This window comes from Mastigoproctus giganteus, chromosome 4, assembly GCF_048544385.1.
Source record: "Mastigoproctus giganteus isolate SK-2022 chromosome 4, ASM4854438v1, whole genome shotgun sequence".
NCBI classification, from domain to species: Eukaryota; Metazoa; Arthropoda; class Arachnida; order Uropygi; family Thelyphonidae; genus Mastigoproctus; species Mastigoproctus giganteus.
In genome coordinates, this window is record NC_143578.1 from 124838809 (window position 1) to 124857970 (window position 19162).

A 19162-nucleotide genomic window follows, 5' to 3' on the forward strand; every position below is an offset into this window, starting at 1 on the left:
GAAGAACCGCAACACTTCCGTCTCCTCGAGCTTTCAAGCGATTACGATACGCAGTAGAGGAACCTCTTCGCGTGCACAGACCTGTCCGTGTCAAGATTTCGTGATTCAACGCTACAAATACTGAACTGTCGTGATTTCCGACATCCGCTTAACATGTCGCAGGAAGTTCCGATATCTACGTTTTATTGTCCTTTAACCCCTTAGTAAATATTTATGTCGTACAGTGAACTTTCTTGATCCTCAGCAATTCAAATGGCCAATCAAGTTGTCAACTGACGTTATGAAATAATAAGACTCCGATTAAAAAGGAAAGAGTATTATAAAATAAAGTATCAAAGCAAAAATTGAGGGACCGAATCCGATGTATCTCCTTTGTAAGGTATTCCGCCTTAGAAGCCTTTGCTTTATGACGGACGACACAAAAACTTAAATGCATAACACTGCTGCCAAATCAAAGTCATCCCATATGAAAGAAGTGTGCATAAGAAGTGTTCTCTTACGTTAATTTAGTAACAACCAAGCTAAAGCCCAATCAGTGACAAATACACGACAAACGTACCCTTACGCCATCGGAAGCAATGTGACAGAAGCGCTAAACTGTTCATGACTGCTTCTTCCAAACATAAAACAAGCTGTACTATTTAATCATCGGCCAATATACACAAAACACGGATATGAGCGAGAAGCTCCGATCCAGTTAAAAAAAAAATAAATAAATAATAGATAACAATTATAATCATCATAATCGGCTAATGAATATGACCTATATGATAAAAATATCGAGACATTTAATTCTGCGTGCTTCAATTGTGCATCCACTGTATTGTGTACTGTAACCGAGGGCTTATTGTCAGACAACGTTAACTACAAAATTGCATTTTTGTTTTGAGACAACTTCAGTTAACCTTATACAAATAACAATGCATATATGTCATAGAAATGTATTTCTCTATTAGTTTACAAGTTAGCTTGGGCTATAAGCACATTTCCGGTAAACCAAGAAAATGTCAAATGTTCACTACAAAATGATTTTGTAACGTTGTCTGACACTAAACCCTCGTACTGTACTCCGAAAAGGCATGGGGCGTTACAAAGTCCAATAATTCGTGATTTTACCTTGAACATTGAAATAATAAACGTTTAAAATGATTCTAAAAAAGCTTCATTTAACTTCCGCTATGCGTGCTCGGCAAAAAACAATTTTTTTTTTTCGTTTGTCGTTTTTCTAAAAATAGCTTAAGATGAATTTCAATATATCTAAGTATGAGGTTGGATTGGTTAAGCTGTAGCTGCCAATCATACCAACGATGTTCATGAAATGTGACGACATACACTGGAATGACACACGCAGCCTTATTGTTCCTCTACAACTACAGAAGTAGTTTTTATCCATTTTTATGCTAACGTGCAATATTATATATGAACACTGCATTTTTGAGAGTGCCTTAGTAGGAAATCCGCTTACCTGTTCCTTCACAGACTGTAATATGTTAGTTTGTTCTGCCGGCAAATACCCATATACTAAAGATTCGTCCTGCTCGACATGCTGTCCCGAAGGCATCCTTCCCTCCGGTTTAGCAGTTGTTTACCTGCAATAATACATAAAAACATTACCACATTAGTGAACAGTCCACACATAATGGTTGATATTGTTAAATGGTTAAAATTAAACGATATCTCCTGAATGCAGAGACTGGCACACAAACTAGCAATACCTGAGGAAGATCGAGCTACAGCATATTCATAACGATATTAATTTATAGTGATTTTAAATATCTAAATAGTAAATATAGCAAAAATACTATTATGATTACTATATGAAGTCAATCGCTCTAATGAAAAAAAAGGTTTGCCTTTGACGTGAGCATTCTTTCGATTTTAGCGCAGTGTATAATGCAGTGGTTCTCAAACTTTTTAATGTGAAAAAGTCATCATATTTCATGATGACTTGTTACACAGTTGCATGAAATTCAACGACCTTTTGTAGCGACGGCCACGATGTAAGCCGATGCTAGATTTGACGTCGCGGCACCCCTATAAAGAGTAAGTGGCGCCTTAGGGTGCTCTGATCCAAGCCCGAGGCGGGTTCGAATCCCGCCTCGAGCTTGAATCAGAGTAGAAAATAATAAAACTTTGGGAAGTGCAATAGGGCCACAGTATGTCTTCCTGGCGCCCCTGATTGTGATAGATAATTCCTTCATGTGCGCCCCTGAAGCTCGGCGCCCGGGAGAAAGCCCCCTCTACACCCCTTTGCTACGCCCCTGCAATCTATGAATTTATAAAAATTACCATTTCAATGGTCTACGATTGGCATATATTTATTAATAAAATAATTTAAATAATACAATGAATATAACAAAACAAAAATATCAAAAGAAACTTACAAATATTCGTTTATATCTGCAGAGAATTTAATTATATATTAACTACAAAGAAAGGATATTTTAGTGTTCTACTGTGAATGTTCATTCAGGGTCGTTTGTAAACGTTGTCGCAGTTCCAAATAGTTCATTCTAAAAAAAACAAGGTACGTATTGCAATAAATTAGAGAAAACTAATTCAGAAGCAAGAACGTTGCAGAAAAAAATAATAACATTGAAATCACAGCGGTGTTGTTGGAAGTGGCATTATCGCTGGAATAATGCCATTCAGCCGAGAATTTGTAATTGAATGACCTGATTTCAGCAATGGCCCTCAGTCCCCAGCAGCTTTCACTCTCCCTCTTACGGCAGCGAGAGGATCGGAGTGGAAGCAGAGGGTGCTAAGAATCTCTGGGTACGACCAGGCTGCCATGCACGGAAATTGAACCTGGCATGTTATAACGTACGATCACTCATCGGTGAAGACAGGATATTAGAGCTGGAAAAGGAATTAGAAAATGTGAATTGGAATATCATTGGTTTGGCTGAAACAAGAAGAAGAAATGAATCACTTATAAGTTTATCAAGTGGAAATCTCCTGTACACTAATGGAAACAGTGAAAGGAGTGAAGGTGGAGTTGGGTTTCTGGTCCATAAAGATTTTAAAAACAACATTTTGGAATTCAAAAGTACATCACCAAGGGTGTCAAGATTAATACTCAAGATTTCTAAGAGGTACAAGCTAAAGATTATAATGATTTATGCACCAACATCGAGCCATGATGATGAAGAGGTTGAAGAAATGTACACTGAAATTGAGTCTTCTAGATGAGCAGAAAACCCACTACACTATTATTATGGGGGACTTCAATGCTAAGGTTGGAAAAAGGCAAAACAGCGCAGAAAGAGGAACTATAGGAAATTTTGGAATTGGGGAAAGAAATAAAAGAGGTGAAAGACTTGTGGAATTTGCAGAATCTCAAGGAATGTCAGTAATGAACACTTTTTTCAAGAAAAGGGTGAACAGAAAGTGGACATGGAAGAGTCCAAATGGATTAACAATTAATGAAATCGACTTCATCCTCACTAACAGAAGATATATTGTGAATGATGTTACCGTCCTGAATAAGGTAAATGTTGGAAGTGATCACAGAATGGTAAGATGTACACTTGATATAAATGTAGGAAAGGAAAGAAAAAAACTGACTCGAGTAAATAATACAAAGGTCTTTGAAATAACAGAGGAGGAGAAAAAGCAGTATGTACTGGAACTTAAGAACAAGTTTGAGCTTCTGCAGACTGCTCAGGACCAAGATATCGACGAGGAATATTACAACTTTCTGAAAGTGATAAAGCCCAAGAAACCTATAGGGAAACAGAAATCCAAAGAAGAAAAAATTAGTCAAGAAACACTTGTCATGATGAACCAAAGACGACAAATGAAGAGCAAGAAAAACACTGACAGGGAGAAAATTGAGTATACTGAGTTATGCAAAGCCATTAGAAAGAGACTCAGAGAGGACATAAGAAGATTTAACACAAGAAAAGTAGAACAAGCATTAAGGGAAAACAAAGGATTTAAATCAGCAGCCATGAGCAGTAATATAGAAAGACAAATGATACTGGTTCGAGCCCGTCACCACCAAATACGGAGGATGCGGAAAGGTCATGGAATGACCACCGCATATTCCCGGAGCAATATGGCCTTAGTTGCTAATGCTCCTAAAAACCAAATAACAACAAGAAATGATACTGAAACTGAAGAATAGTGATGGTGTACTTATAAACAGCAGAGAAGGCATAATTCAAATAGCAGAAGACTACTATAGAGAATTATACAAGGAGTGAGGGAATGATGCCAGCAGTGGGAGAAGATGGATTGCAAAGTAGCAACACATACGACATACCCGATATTCTTCCTGATGAGGTAGAACATGCATTGAAGAAAATGAAGAATCAGAAAGCCCCGGGGGAAGATGAAGTTACTGTAGAGTTGTTAAAATTGGGAGGAAGAGACATAACACAAAAACTGGCAAGGCTCTTCACAAAGTGCATTAGAAAAGGTGTGATGCCTAAGCAGTGGAATAATGCAATCATAGTTTTGCTGCATAAGAAAGGAGATAAATCAGAAATTGGAAATTATAGACCAATTAGCTTGTTATCCCATATCTACAAGTTGTTCACAAGGGTCATTACTAACAGATTAGAAAGAATACTTGATGAGAATCAACCGAAAGAGCATGCTGGCTTTAGGACAGGATTCTCAACTATGGATCACCTTCACGTAATATCACAGCTAATGGAGAAAGCAAATGAATATAAAACACCATTATGCCTGGCATTTGACTCTATACAGCATAAGGCAATGTTTCAGGCACTGGAAAGACAAGGCATAGATACTCCATATATTATGATTTTGAAGAAAATATATGAGTGCTACATCCTTTATTAGACTAGACAAAGACAGTAGCAAATTTAAAATCGAGAAAGGAGTTCGACAAGGAGACACAATATCTCCGAAGCTGTTTACTGCTGCCCTTGAGGAAGCTTTCAGAAGATTAGACTGGTCGCAGAAAGGAGTCAATGTGAACGGAGAGTACCTAAACCATTTACGATTTGCAGATGACATTGTGGTCATAAGCCACGATCCCAAAGAATTAGAGGAAAATCTTAATCAGTTATGCACAGTTAGTAAGGATTTTGGACTAAAGATGAATATGGCTAAAACAAAAGTAATGATGAACAAGTATGCCACGGAAAGGGAAATAATGATTGAAGGAGCAGTAATTGAAAAGGTGGAGTCATATACTTATCTGGGACAAGTTATTAGCTGGAATAATGATAAATGGCTGGAAGTCAAGAGAAGAATAAATTTTGGATGGATAGCATTCAGGAAATATAGTCACATACTGAAGAGCAATATCCCAGTTTGTCTGAAACGTAAAATAATGAATCAATGTATACTCCCCACCATGACTTATGGAAGTGAAACTTGGGCACTCACCAAAAGAATGGAAGAGAAGCTAAGAACTACACAGCGAAGAATGGAACGAATTATATTGGGAATCAGACTGTTAGATAAGAAGAGAAACACATGGATTAGGCAGCAAACTCAAGTAAAGGACATTCTTATCAAAACTAAAGAACTAAAATGGTCTTGGGCAGGACACATAGCTCGAAGACATGACAGATGGACTAAGAAAATAACAGAATGGTACCCAAGAGGAGCTAGAAGAAAACCTGGAAGACAAAGGCGGAGATGGATAGATGAAATTCATGAGTTTTTGAGTAGTAAATGGATGGCCAGTGCTCAAAACAGAAAGAACTGGAAAGTTGCTGGAGAGGCCTTCATCCTGCAGTGGATTGAAAATGGCTGATGATGATGATGATTTCAGCAAATGTATCTACTTCAAAGGTAGATACATTCCAATGGTGTGCAAGTAATCCTATCTGGGCATCATTAAATCAGTCTTAGTTCTGATTGGTCCCCCCTGTAATAACAGATGCTTCCTCTATATGTATATAAAATGCTGAAATATTTAAGTTACATATTCACTATCAACTGTCGGATTTCTCTTCCTCTCCCACGCAAACTTTTATTGATGTGATTTACCATGTCACCAGGTGGCCCTTCTTGAATCACATTCGTTCGTATACGAATTTGTTTTCTCCCTCTCCCCCAAAGATCACCTGATAACTAGTTGGCCACCACGCCTCACGTACCACTGGATGACTAAAACAAATGGTTTGGGTGGGGGGGGGGAGAGGAGTTTTTAAGAGAAGTTACAGTCCATTAGCCAGAGAGCGAAAATACGCGAGTTATTGTAGTGGCACTTTGTCGCCGACCTGGCTGTTGACTTCCGTGAAATACGATGATCACAAAGTTCTTCATAAGATCCCAAGCGGGGTCCTTCGCCTTTTCGACAATACGGACTCCAAGAGAAGTGGTACGATGGAAGAGATGATAAAGGGCATAAGTGAAGACGACGTTGAATGACACCTTCGGCACAGGCGGGGAGGAGAGTTAGCTGTATAGAGGAAGCAAACAAGTGCGGGAAGGGGGGGGGGGAGAAAACGACATGTGGTAGAGATATCAGGAGAGCGAGAAAGACAGAGTTGCTATGCGTCTACTGCGAAGTGGTGTTTGTATCGATTCGCTCCGCCAACTCAAGTACGAACTCGAGCAAAGGCAACAACTTCTCAATTAAGAAAAGGGGAAAAATTATAAGAAGAAATGAAACAAAGCACTGGTGTAAAGTTAAATTCTCCGACTCGATCGGCAATAAGCATACTCTCAAGTAAATTGCAGCATAATGTGTGAACAACTATTCAGGGCTTCCAGCCTCTTTCCCGCAGGATCAAAGATCAAAACGAATAGGTTGGCTTCCTTCTTTTCTCAATATTGCCAGAAAGGAAATTTGTGACTTTTATTCCAGAGTTCTCGCGTAACAATTACATGTTAGATGGCTTTTAAAACAGCCATGTTCAGGAGAGACAGTTACTTAATATATAATTTATAAATAAATGAACAAAGACCAACAAAAATACTTGTCAAATATTTGTACCATGGTGTATAAATTGCATTTAAGGTTTAGCGGAGCAATACTATTTCTCTTCGGATAAAATACGCACCTGGTTTGAGGGGCAGGCGGTACCGAACAGTTCGAGAAACGTTTTGAGGAGGGAAAGAAGACAAATCTGTAATTACTACAGGATCGCTACAGATGAACAATTATATTAATTGCGCTGTGAATTAACAATGATTCGTGTATTAGCTTAACGTGGTACCAACAGCTGCAGTCCCTACAGTTGGCATTTCAGAATAAGCCAAAGCCCGGAACGTGTAATGATCACGCGAGAAGAATTAACAGCTCAGCAGACTACATCGTTATCAGTATAATAACAGCGGCTAAATGAGGTCACGTTCCTGGACCTTGGGAACGACATAGCATTCGTGGAAAGTGTGCCGGGTGTAAAAATGACTTCATATGTGTAAATCACTTCAATTAATACGTTTTCGATCCCCTGCATTTCATCCAGGAAAACAGAGGTGGCATATGGAGCGGCAATCCCCGGCCTACACGTACACGAGTTCACAAAGAATGCGGTGCAGCTCATGACAACGAGTACCGATCTGTTGAAAGCAGTCACCCCGTCTGCCGTGATGTGCAAGATGACAGAAAGCTTCCTACTTCGACAAGAGAAGGCTCGCACTTCCCTAAACCTGTTGTGACGGCAGTTAAGAGTGACGCACAAATTCCTCGCGTGTGTACGTCGTCGTCCTCGCTACTGACAGTTGTTACTGCGTTACCGACAGATGGTTCGCAGACACATAACGGCCTTGCACAAGGCATTCGCAAAAACAAAACAGCTGGTCAACATAGACGGGGGAGGGTGCGCATCTTTTCAGGAAAAGGAGAATCCTCTAATTCACAGAAAACGACACGTGCTATGTCAAGCCTTAAACCCTTGCGTCCCTCGTGGTTTATCTGGAACGGATGTGTCAGCATTTTCGCTTACTGTCACCCTTCTGTTATATGAAGTACGTTTCCGTCGCATTGCTTCGTCGGAAGTTCAAGCGCGGTCTCCCATGCACGCATTTCGCTTCGTCTGCTGTCTCGTCTCAGTCTAGCACGACAATCTGTCTTAAGTTCTTTTGTATCGGTCAAAGTGTGTGGGATTACTTCGTTATTCCAGCCTTACAATAAAGCCGAATCGGACACACAAATTCCCGGACTTTCTTTTCAATGGCACTTGTTAAAACAAACCCCACTGAAGTCACAAACTTTGTCATCTACGATTTTTTTTTTTTTTTTTTTTTAAGGTGGGTGGGTGAACGCAATAATATCTCCACGCTTTTGCTAGAATTTGTATCGTATAAAATGTTGCTTTTCGCATTTCCCTAAACCTGTTGTGACAGCAGCAACAAATTAGAAAAAAACGGCACTGTAAACGTGGCCAAAATGAAGAAAATTCTTCTTCAGTGAACGGCCACCGTAGCCGAGCGGTCAAGCAAGAGGGCACAAAGTACAGGCGCTTGAGTGACCGTGGTTCAAGCCCGCATAACTACCAAATATGGCAATGTTCTTGAAACTCTGTGTTGTGAACTCCTGACCCTGTGCGCTCCTCCCGAAGTATTTACAATTTATTTTAAATACTCCAAGACGAAAACCAGAATATTTAATTTTAAATATTCTGGAAAGGTTATTTTAAATTTATTAACTGTGAACAAATTAAATATGAATAGATGAAGTGGTGGTAACATTAAAGATTCAAAGGATTCCAACTATCAGCTGGAAAGATGATATGCCGGCTGCCTTTTCTTTCAACTTAAACTACCACTAACAAGTTGGCCATCAGGCATTGTAATGGGGTGACTTAGTTTTAGCCCGCCTGTAGCTACCCTAATCCGAGGAACTGAAGCCTGATTGAGGATGCGTTCTGTCACGCCTCCCTAACCGTACACATCCTCCAAACAGAGGTTCGCTCTCACATCAGTAAAAATGAAACAGGAAAAAGTAAACGGCCACACAAACAAGACATGCCGTGGGAAACAACTATCATACAAACGTCACGGGAAAAGGACTGGAGAATTGATTCAATAAAGTCAACTTGTGTAGTTCTTGTCTAAATATACATTGTTTTCATTATTTTTTTAACATTACTTAATGACCGTTTAACAACTAATTTCTAAATGCACCGAAAGTTCGAGCACATTTTGTAATTAATAGTTGAATCTGAATGTCAGGGCCATTGAAAATTGGTGTATAATATTTGGAGCAACGTTTAACAGAAGGGAAAAAGAGAGACAAAAAAAATTATTTAATGAAATAAGATTATGCCCATCATTGATATTGGCAATAGCCAATATTTGTCAAGTGCATAATCGAAGCCGAATGATTAATAATAGACTATTTCAATAATCGATTATGAAATCGAAAACAACAAAAACTGAAGACAAAGAAAATGACAGTGGAGGAATTCATCTGATGCTACCAATGGTTTCGTGCCATAATGGATTATTTAAATTACGCCCATCACTTACCAAATACTAATTCCAATTAATATTTATCAATCAGAGATCTGATTGAGAGTAGCATGACTCATCAAATCGGCACACTCGAATAAACAATTCCAAGACGGGCAATTCTAATTTTGCACCAGTGTACTACTGATTGATGCAAAATCTTTCAGTTCCTGAATCTGTTTAGCTCCTAACGATATTTATTTTTGCTTTGGCCAGCCTGCTCGAATAACAGACGTTCGGATAATCGAGGTACTACTGTTGTAACATTCTCAAACTCAAGTAAAAATATTGTCAATCAAAAAGTATTATCCTAATTCTCTAGTACAGAATTCAAATTGGTGTGAATTACATTATAATGAATCTTCCTCTTCCCGGCATTTATTAGCATTTATGAAAACAGTGTACAAATCACTTCACTTCCTCAACAGAATCAATTCCAGAATCTTCAACTTATTCAAGCTCTAGCGTACAAGATAAGTTATAAATTGGCATCCTTAACTACTACGTAATCTTATTAAAGCTCTTATGCTCAGTTATGATCCTTTCGATCCTCAATTCGCTTTTTCAAACTTGGTTTCAAACCAGACCACTCGTGCCGATGTTTTACAGAAAGCATTAAAAGCCTAAGTGGGTAAAAGGAGTTGGTATAATATTTATCTCCGGTACAATATAATCACATCCCCACATAGGATATGATTATATTGTATTAGATTATATTATTATTTTTTTTTTTTATGCGTGGCCCTTTTCACAACGTGGCTGAGTAATCTGTCTCAGGCGAGAGTAGTATAATTTTTTTCTCCTGGAAACTCCGGTTTTTCGTCCATCAAACAGACTACAGAACGCACGCAATTTTACAGACATTACATACGAGACAAAATTGGGCTAAGTTGCTGATGCGCCTAAAATCGAACAACAAAAAGCATTCAAATTTGAGCTTGGGCTCAAATACTATGAAATGAAAGTGGAAAACCTGCTTTCTCGCAAGGTCTTCCATTCTTTCCTCTTCCCCCACATAAAATACTCGTAAGAAGTAAAAGGATCCATGGTGTAACTTTTGCTAGAAACACTTGGCTGCAGTCTGTTATTCCTTGAAACAGTCTTACATAAAATAAACTTTGTTTATATTCGGGAAGGTTACACATGATCAGAGAAGTTCATAAGATAAAAAATACAAGAACATTACCATATTTAGTGTTCCGTGAGCTCAAATCACGGTCAACTGAAACGAATGTACCATTGTAGTCTACACTTAACCACTCGGCTACGACATTAACAATTTGGATTTTATTTATTTATTTTATTTTTTTAAGAACAATTCGTGAAGAAAATCTCTGTACCTTAAAGCTACTGCTTCGATTTAAGGCTCCTTCAGGAATTCTCGTTTCCCACAGGATATCCTGAGTAACCGCGAATTAGTAACCATAATTTGTACATAAGTTCATGAATTGCAGAATCGAAACCGACCAGTAAAGTTCATGGAAAACGTAATGCCAGAAGGCTGTTTCTTTTTATCTGCCGGCCTGCAACTAGTTTCTCTGAAACACAAATGTTTTAAAGTTAATTTTATGCAAGTTATCGTACAAAAATGTTTGGCTACAACATTTATTAAGTTCATGAGTCTGATTTGTGGTTGAATTTTATTGTTCCTTTTTTGGATAGCACGACATGGGCGGTTCGCAACGTGACTGGGTAAACTGCCAAAGAAGCGGTTGTTAAATTTAACAAGGCAAGAACATACAGGTGTGTGATGCAACACTTCCAGAAAGCTAGATGTTATTACGCTTCAAGATAATTCTGCATTCCATATAAAGTACTTAAGCGGTATTGCGAATACAGTTTAAGTTTATAATCCTTTAAACACGTTATGGAAACGATGAGACTTATAAAACTGAAGTCTCCAGAAAGAGTAGCCCTTTGTACTGATGGATAATCTTGCTATCAAGATGCACCTTATCAACTGACATGTACGTATCTAAAAAGGAAAATGCAGCACCTGGAAGTCAATTCAACTCCGCTGTATAATTCTATGATGATAGAGACTCTGTAAAACAAACAAGTGTGTGTTTGTAAGAGTTGTTTGCGTAGATTTGTCAGGTTATGTTGTTTTGCTTCGCTGTTCGCCAGGAAGCAGCTATCAACCAGGAAGACTGCTTACCGACACTCGTCTCTGGCAAGAGGAGCTGGGTCCCTACTATTATTGTCAGCCCCTTATCAACTAGTAAGTGGAGTACAGAATGCACACATTTATCAGCAAATTTCCCATTACATCTATGCAAAGAGAGAAGACGTTTGACCGTGTAAACAACTATTTTTGGTTAACAAAAGTCTTCCTCTGCGTGAAAGAAAAAAAATATGCGCTTCACTTTCACCTTGGTGCTGTTTGACAGTCATTAAGTAGCCAATGGCTTTAGGCCGAAATGGGTTTACACTATAAAAAAAAAAAAAAAAAAAAAAAAAAAAAAATGGAGAGAATAAAGGTTTTGTGTTGCCAAGTTTGACAGCACAAAAACTTATAATTCCAACAGCTATAATTACCGAGGAAAAAGGTGATTTACAACAGAACTAAGCGAGGAATACATCGACTTTGTTTTCTTTTGTATATAGTGAATAAGAATTAAGTAAGGCTTATCGACTAACAATCGTATGGCGTACAAATGAACTCCGCATTTTAAGCCATTAATAATTTTAATAGTGAGGTTTCTCCACACGTATTGTCATTAGACGTAATCTTCGCAAGAGGGTGCTGAACTGAGAAACTACAGGTCAATGGAAAACCTGTCTGGTCAGTATAGATGGGAGAAAGGTCTCGCCTGGGTGAACGTTTATTGCTTGAGAATTACAGGAGCTTCTCACACACACTATTGTCATTAACAAATATGGGACGGTTTAAATAGTAATTAGAAGACCCGAGGGAGGGGTCATTTGTCCTCGCTCTCGAACGGATTCAGTAGAATACACGGGTACCTCATTATTTGCAATGTTTGGATCGGTGTGCGAGGGAAAGGGGAGGGGTGTCAGAAAGACGGCGTCAAATCAATGTGAGTAAGTCATGCGTGGCTACTGCAGAGATGTGAATACTCAGCCGATCGATTGACAGTGGCGTATTCAGGTAGAGCCAGAGTTCGTATTCAAGGAAGATGGAAGGGAAAGGAGCGTGTCGGTGAAGTTACACTACACCGATCACCACGGTTTTGTCCGATTAATACCTCCATAACCATCAGTGATTGTAATGCGAACGGGTTCAATAACTGCTTTATCGAAATTCGCTCACCCACGTGATCCCAACAGAATGGAAATAGGAAATTACAGCACGGCAACGTGTACGGAATTCAAATCCTGCTGATCTGGTTGTAGTTTGCGGACGATAAATGTCAGGCGTCTGCTTGGAGGCAATGTATAGGGCGTACCCGACAAACAGGCGTACCCGAAGTTTAGGAGAATACACGTATATTGTCAAATGTTATCTTGGAAATACTTCGAAGGAATGTCGATGCGTGACTAAAAACACCAAATCGGAAGGGGAAAGTGGAACAACAGCAGATCTGTAAGATTCGGAGTTACAACTTACTGAATTGCATAATTAAATCACGTAATATAGTAATAAAACTTTCAATTGGTGAGGGCGGTTTTAATTTGAAAAACTTGTTATTAATGTTGGCTGGAATCAAAGAACACAACAAGAGAAAAATACATGCATTTCAGTTTTAAAATTCCCATCTTGTAAGAAGCGCAGTATACATGCTGTGGTAAAATGCGATCCTAGGCAATTTCCCCACAGTGCTACCACCAGAGGTGGTTTGAGTTCAGGGTGAATTGGTATTGGTATTGTTATTTATGGCTCAAGGGCTACTAGAGCCATATTGCGCCTATCATCCAGCGTGAATAAAAGAAATCTAAATACAGTATATCTGAGTGAGAATATATTCTAAATTCGGTATCTTTATTAAAGCTGGGTAAGTATTTATTCCCGTTCATGAAATCAAATTCATCGATATTTTACTTGACCAAAATGTAAACCAACAAGGTTACCTGCTCTCCAAAGCATTCTGGAGCCTTAAACTTGACTTATGCCGTTCTTCACAAGAAATTGTTGGGAGACTTCTACTTAATTATTTCAGTCCAAACCTAGATTACATCTCTGAAACTTTTGTCCATAACTTCTCAAAAGAAACTGGGTCGAATAGAGCGCAGACAAATGTCCCCCACCCCCTGCTTCACTTCCAAATCAAGCTTTACAACATTCTCTCCTATAATCCACTCCAGTGCACAGCTTATGCTCAGAAAATCATTACAGGCGAATCTCTGCTCTTCTGTTCACTACTTCACAATTCCTAGGAGACCAGGAATTGGTGACCTTAGGCCAAGTCTTTCGATACCCAGACAGCTTTCGATCTTCAAGAAACTCTATCCTGAAATATTATTGATATCCTCAATGCCGCTGATGTCGAGTGATCTGTGGCACTGGACAGAGATTTCAAATGTAACCCTCTCAATCAAGTCAAGTATCCAAAGTATTTTATTAAATTTTGTCTGTAATAGTCTTAATTCAGGCATAAAAAGATAATCGGGAGGGGGGAAATATTTTCCTCCGCCAGACCAGAGTTTTTCCAACAGGCAGGAAGATACAAAACAAGAGTACAATACTGGAAATCTACAGCCACTTCAGAGCCTCAACTGTCACCGCGCAAGTCCTGAACAACCCAACCATACGATTTACTTTGTACAAACCTTTTATCATAGATCAAACTTATGTTAGGTGCGGCAAGCAGTGCACGACGAATTTTCACGTTGTCAACAGAGCCAGATAAAGTAAATGAACCAAAATTATTCATTGTTTCTGTTTAATTGTAAGCTGCCCCGAGGTCTACGAATTATCGGAACCGAAGTGTTTTTATGAAGACGTAAGCTACAACTTGCATATCCACGGAGATGAGGTTAACGCTGTATAGTGAAAATGCGTTTATGAAATATTCACACACACAAAGGCAGAGCAAAGAAAGCCAATGAATGAAGACAATCTTCTACCATTACTTCTAATTCTTGCGTAATATCTTCATACTTCAAAATTAGGAACGCCGGAATGAACGCTCAAATTCCCGCGAGTCACGGGTCTAAACCAAATAACGATTGTGCCAGTGAAGTTTATTAATCATCCGCGCAGTGCACAAAGTATTAGGTTCATTTCCTTCTTAAAATCTCAGATCGATAGTATCGTTATCGTGTGCGTTGAATCACGAGGGGACCAACGTTCAGACGAATGATGAAATCGACGCCTGCATACCTCTGGTGTGATCATCGATGAATCCCCACCTAATTAATAAATCTCCTCTAATTACTTTGAACTTCACAGTTTTATTGGCTTATAATAAATGCAAAGTCACTACAGCAACTTACATTTGCCATCTACCAAATTTCGACACGCGCGCGTGAGTCAATGCTCACGAGCGCGTGTGTATACATCATTTTGACCATAATTAGACGTGCACACTGGCGTTCCGGTCTTTCACGTGAGTGGCAAAGCTGGTTGCGAGCATGCGTCATTAAACGATGGTGCTCAGGCAAAACTGGCTGTAATCCCAATCACACCCCTCTGTTTATCCCCCTATAATTTTTCACAGTGGGGTGGTCTCATGAGACTTCTCATCTACGAGACCTTAATCTACAGTAACGATAGTGGAAACGTGCAGTATTAGCGAATGGAGTTTCCCCATTCCGTAAGCCCCGGTGGACATTTCACTCTCTCCCCCTTTCCCCAATCCCCCCTGCCCTTGCTCCTGTAGCATTACGATGGTGGTAACGACTCGAGCCACTGGACCGTGCAGGCGGTCGGAGTTGGATGAAAAGGCGGGATGGTGTTGGGGGGGGGGGGGGAGAGATAAGGAAGAAAGGCCGTGAGTCATAACGGCTACTATGACATCCTGGAGATACGGAGAACAGTTCTAACAAACTGGTGGTACTGAGGTGCACGGGGCATTTTATGGGGAAGTACTTGACCGCAAGGGTTTGTTTATCGCATGCTTATGAAGGTGTGGTTGCTCCCCTACCCGCCCTCATCCAACACGTTGCATGAATAAACAAGGACTAGTGGGACCGAGACGGCCTGTTTAGTGACAGCCACACTTGAGATGAACTGATAAGCGAAATACGACAATGGAAAAGAGAAAGCGTTTCTTCACCAACGTTTTCTTCTCAGAATTCCATTTATAACTTTCCAGTTTTTTCTTATGAGCTTCCTATTGTTAATTATTGAAATAAACCTGCACACAATATAAAAGCAGGAATATTGAAAATATTACGACTTTCATTATCCTTTTTGTTGTTAAGGTAAGGGTGCATAAGTACACGTGCCTTGAGTGACCGGGATTCAAGCCCGCTACTGCTAAATATGGTGCTGTTTCTTGTATTCTCTCTACCTTGTGAACTCCTCGTCTTAGCAGAAAATTTATTTTATTTTAAATATTTTCCATGGCAAGCTTAATGGCATGGAGCTAAGCAGTATAATTGCTGCACTCAGCAAGAAGTGAAAGAAACAGTTGCATTTAGGAAGACAACAGCTGCACCCACTTTATTTTGATAAGCTCATGAAAACATAAGTTCATCAGTACCAGACTTTGAACCATCAGTGTAGATCTTAGAAAAGTGGGAATGATTTTATGTATGGAAAAGATGTAGTTGTTGGATGTTAATATATGCTATACCACCCTTTATTCAAGGGGGCATCGAGATCTCTCAAGACATTATGAAGTTGCATATTCCAGCATTCGGTTCGATTCTCAGTTTGAAACCAGTAGGCTGAACTGGTTTGGGTTTGCACAGTGGGTTGCCCACTGCAGATCACGTAGTAGTGGCCAAATAGGATGATTGGAAAGCTTTTCATTTTAGCCGAATAGTTCATCTGTAACAACCTTCTTCTGATATTGAGTAGAAGATGGCGAGCCTTAACACAGACGTTGAACTGCGGATGTTCTGTATGAACCCAGCACAATCTTAAGAGAATAGTGTTAGATGGGAGCAAGACGAGCCAAGGTACTCTAGCAGAATCATAAACAGGTGCTCAACAATCTGGTCGAGATCTAATTGGAGACAAATATTAATGGAGCAGGGTATAACGATCTGCAACCCACGATGTAATAGAGATGATCTGGAGTACGTTCATTTTCTTAATGAAAATAGTTCGTAGATGTTTGATGTGCTCTTGGAAATTTAGCTTATTATCGAAAATTAGCTCTAGGAGCCGAATACTGTTCATGATTGGAAGAAGTTGCCAAGTGGAACTCAGGTTCGGGATGCATTTTGTGCTTATTGCAGAAATGTATGGCTGTAGAATTTGTGGTTTGTCTATATCCATTCTGTGCCATCCATGGTTCAAATGTTATTTATTAGTATTCGTAAATGCCGCTCAGCATAGCTCATATTCTGGGAATGATAGGATATGGAAAGATCATCTGCGTACAGACATGAGTTGGCAGGGTTTAGAATGCTGTTCGTGATATGTGTTTTTTTTTTTAATTGGCACTGCAAAATTCAGGAGAGACAATATTTGCTGCTAACGGTTTCAACTGCTAAGTCTCCAGATTTGAGTCTTCGTACCATTATCCTTGTAAAGAGGACGATTTTGGTGATCTGGCTAGAATTTCTGAACAATTCCAAATATAAAAAGGAGACTGCGTACCTAGTTCATTTGTTAACAAATGCAGTATTAGGAAAATTCGATATTCCATTTGAGGTCGATCTGTTTTCATCCTCTTCCGGTTTGGTTGTCACAATCGTGTTGCTGGAAATCCATAGGTGTAGGATTTGCAGTCTTGAGAGGAGGATAAATTTTTGTTTTCCGTAACTGCTCCTTTTCAGTCTTGGAAGGATAACTTTTCCTTCCAAGTTTCCGGCAAGGTAGGAGCAGTTCCATGAGGTGACCAAGCTGCTGTTAGTTGTGTTAGTGATATAAGAAAAATAAACAAAAAGAAAGATCTCTTTTTTGAGTCTTTGCCTACTAGAGCGAAAGAGCTACTCTAATATAAAATGAGGAAAGCGGTATTTGGAACAAAAAAAAAAAAAAAATCTGTACGTGGCAAAAGCTCTTTAGAAATAACGCTTTAACGAACGCATTGAAATCACTTTGGCCAGGGAAAGCTTGCCACTCGGGTTCCAATTATCCTTGTAAAGCGGACGATATTTAGGATTGGACAGCGATTACAAAATCTTCCGTTTAACTCTAAATTTATGTAGGAAGAGCCCTCTCGTGCATTCATTTTACGGTTAACCAACAGCAATATGCTAATGTAGGAGATTTTCACCTCTTGCTAACAGACCTGTGACGTGTAATAAAAATAAAAATTGATTCAATTATATTCGTAAATATGGGAAGACAACTCTAACAAAAACGATTTGATCAAACTTAGTGTGTTCATTCTTTTGGATTTTCCATCAATTGTGGCGGCGGTGGTGGTGGTGGTGGTGGGGAAACGTTCCGTCACCCGAACACTTAATGGAGAGCAGCTGGAAAGGACACGCATTTCCTGCTAGCCCATATGGCCATTCAATTTACTCTCTCTCTCCCTCCCTCCCTCCCTTCCCCAAGAGGCTAGTAAAATGGCTAATATTTCAAGGTCATGGAGAATGCCATCTTTCAGGAAGCCGAATGAACAAGTTTATAAGCAGTTCTTTATTTACCCCTCTTTCAACTCACGAATGTGGTCTTATTCAGAAAACAGTTAGTGAATCTTTTAATGTCCAAATAAACATATATCATATGGTATTTACTTTTGAAAATGATTATTAGAAAAAAAAGTAAACTGCAGCCATTATCAACCCACTGCAGGATGGAAGCCTCCTCAACAATTCATGCTGAGGGAAATGGACCATAATCTGCCACGCTGGCCCAGTGCGGGTTGGCAGATCGACCGTAGTTAGCAGTCAGGGGCTTGAACCCCGGTCTACTCAAAGAGCGTGTGCTACTGCACTCCCGCTCCTGACCACTCGGCTACGGAGAAAACACGAACTTAACTTCCCTAAACTAAGTCCAACAAATAGCCAGAATGTGCTGTCCTCGTGTTGTAAGCTGCGAGGTTGCAGATTTGTGGTTCTGAGTGAAAAACAATGAATGAAATTAACTGATGGTACCAACGGTTCTGTTTCCGCAATCAGAAAGCACAAATGCAATTTCAATTGCTCATTGTCCAAGACAGTAACATGAGCAACGTACCCATCCATCCCCAACATAAAACTGACTACCTCTTTTTTATTTTCTGTTTACTTCTTTCTTCCAGTTCAATTCCAAGTCTCAATCGAATGAGAAATGGTGTCTTCAACAGCACTGGATCTTAATTTCTGAAATCACAAAACTTTTTACATCACTGAATAATTACGACTCTATTTGGTTCTCTGCTATTGCCTAATACAGTGTGTATTACATTCGGAGTTTCAATGTAGAAGACAGCCTCACTCATCGAAATGTGCGTCAATTTTAAACGGTTTTTTTTTTTTTTTTTTTCCCCTGGATCTCAAGGCTAGATTTACTGGGGTGCAGTGGGCACAGCTGCTGCATAGCCCAAGGCAGAGGGGTGAGGGTGGCAACACAATTTATCTAAAAACTCTGACTACGTAAATATATTTATGCTTAGAATCCACTTTTTTTTTTTTTTTTTTTTTATGCACGCACATTATATTATATCATGTGGCAAATCCACTGGGTAGTACATGCCGCAGAGGAACCTTCTCTGTAAACTTATTCAGTTGAACAGCAATGTCTGAAAAATGTTTTTAATGTAACAAT

General features: G+C 39.4%; 1 protein-coding gene across 5 annotated transcripts in view; it reads right to left on the reverse strand.

Moving 5' to 3' along the window:
* LOC150087042 (catenin delta-2-like) overlaps positions 1 to 19162 on the reverse strand; it is an 863363-nt gene that overhangs the window by 766362 nt on the left and 77839 nt on the right. For all 5 annotated transcript variants that reach the window (XM_090372913.1, XM_090372911.1, XM_090372910.1 and 2 more), the window contains exon 2: positions 1466 to 1589. In XM_090372913.1, coding sequence (XP_090229039.1) covers positions 1466 to 1561 — 96 coding nt within the window. In that variant the 5' untranslated portion in view covers positions 1562 to 1589. The remainder of the gene's footprint in view (positions 1 to 1465; positions 1590 to 19162) is intronic.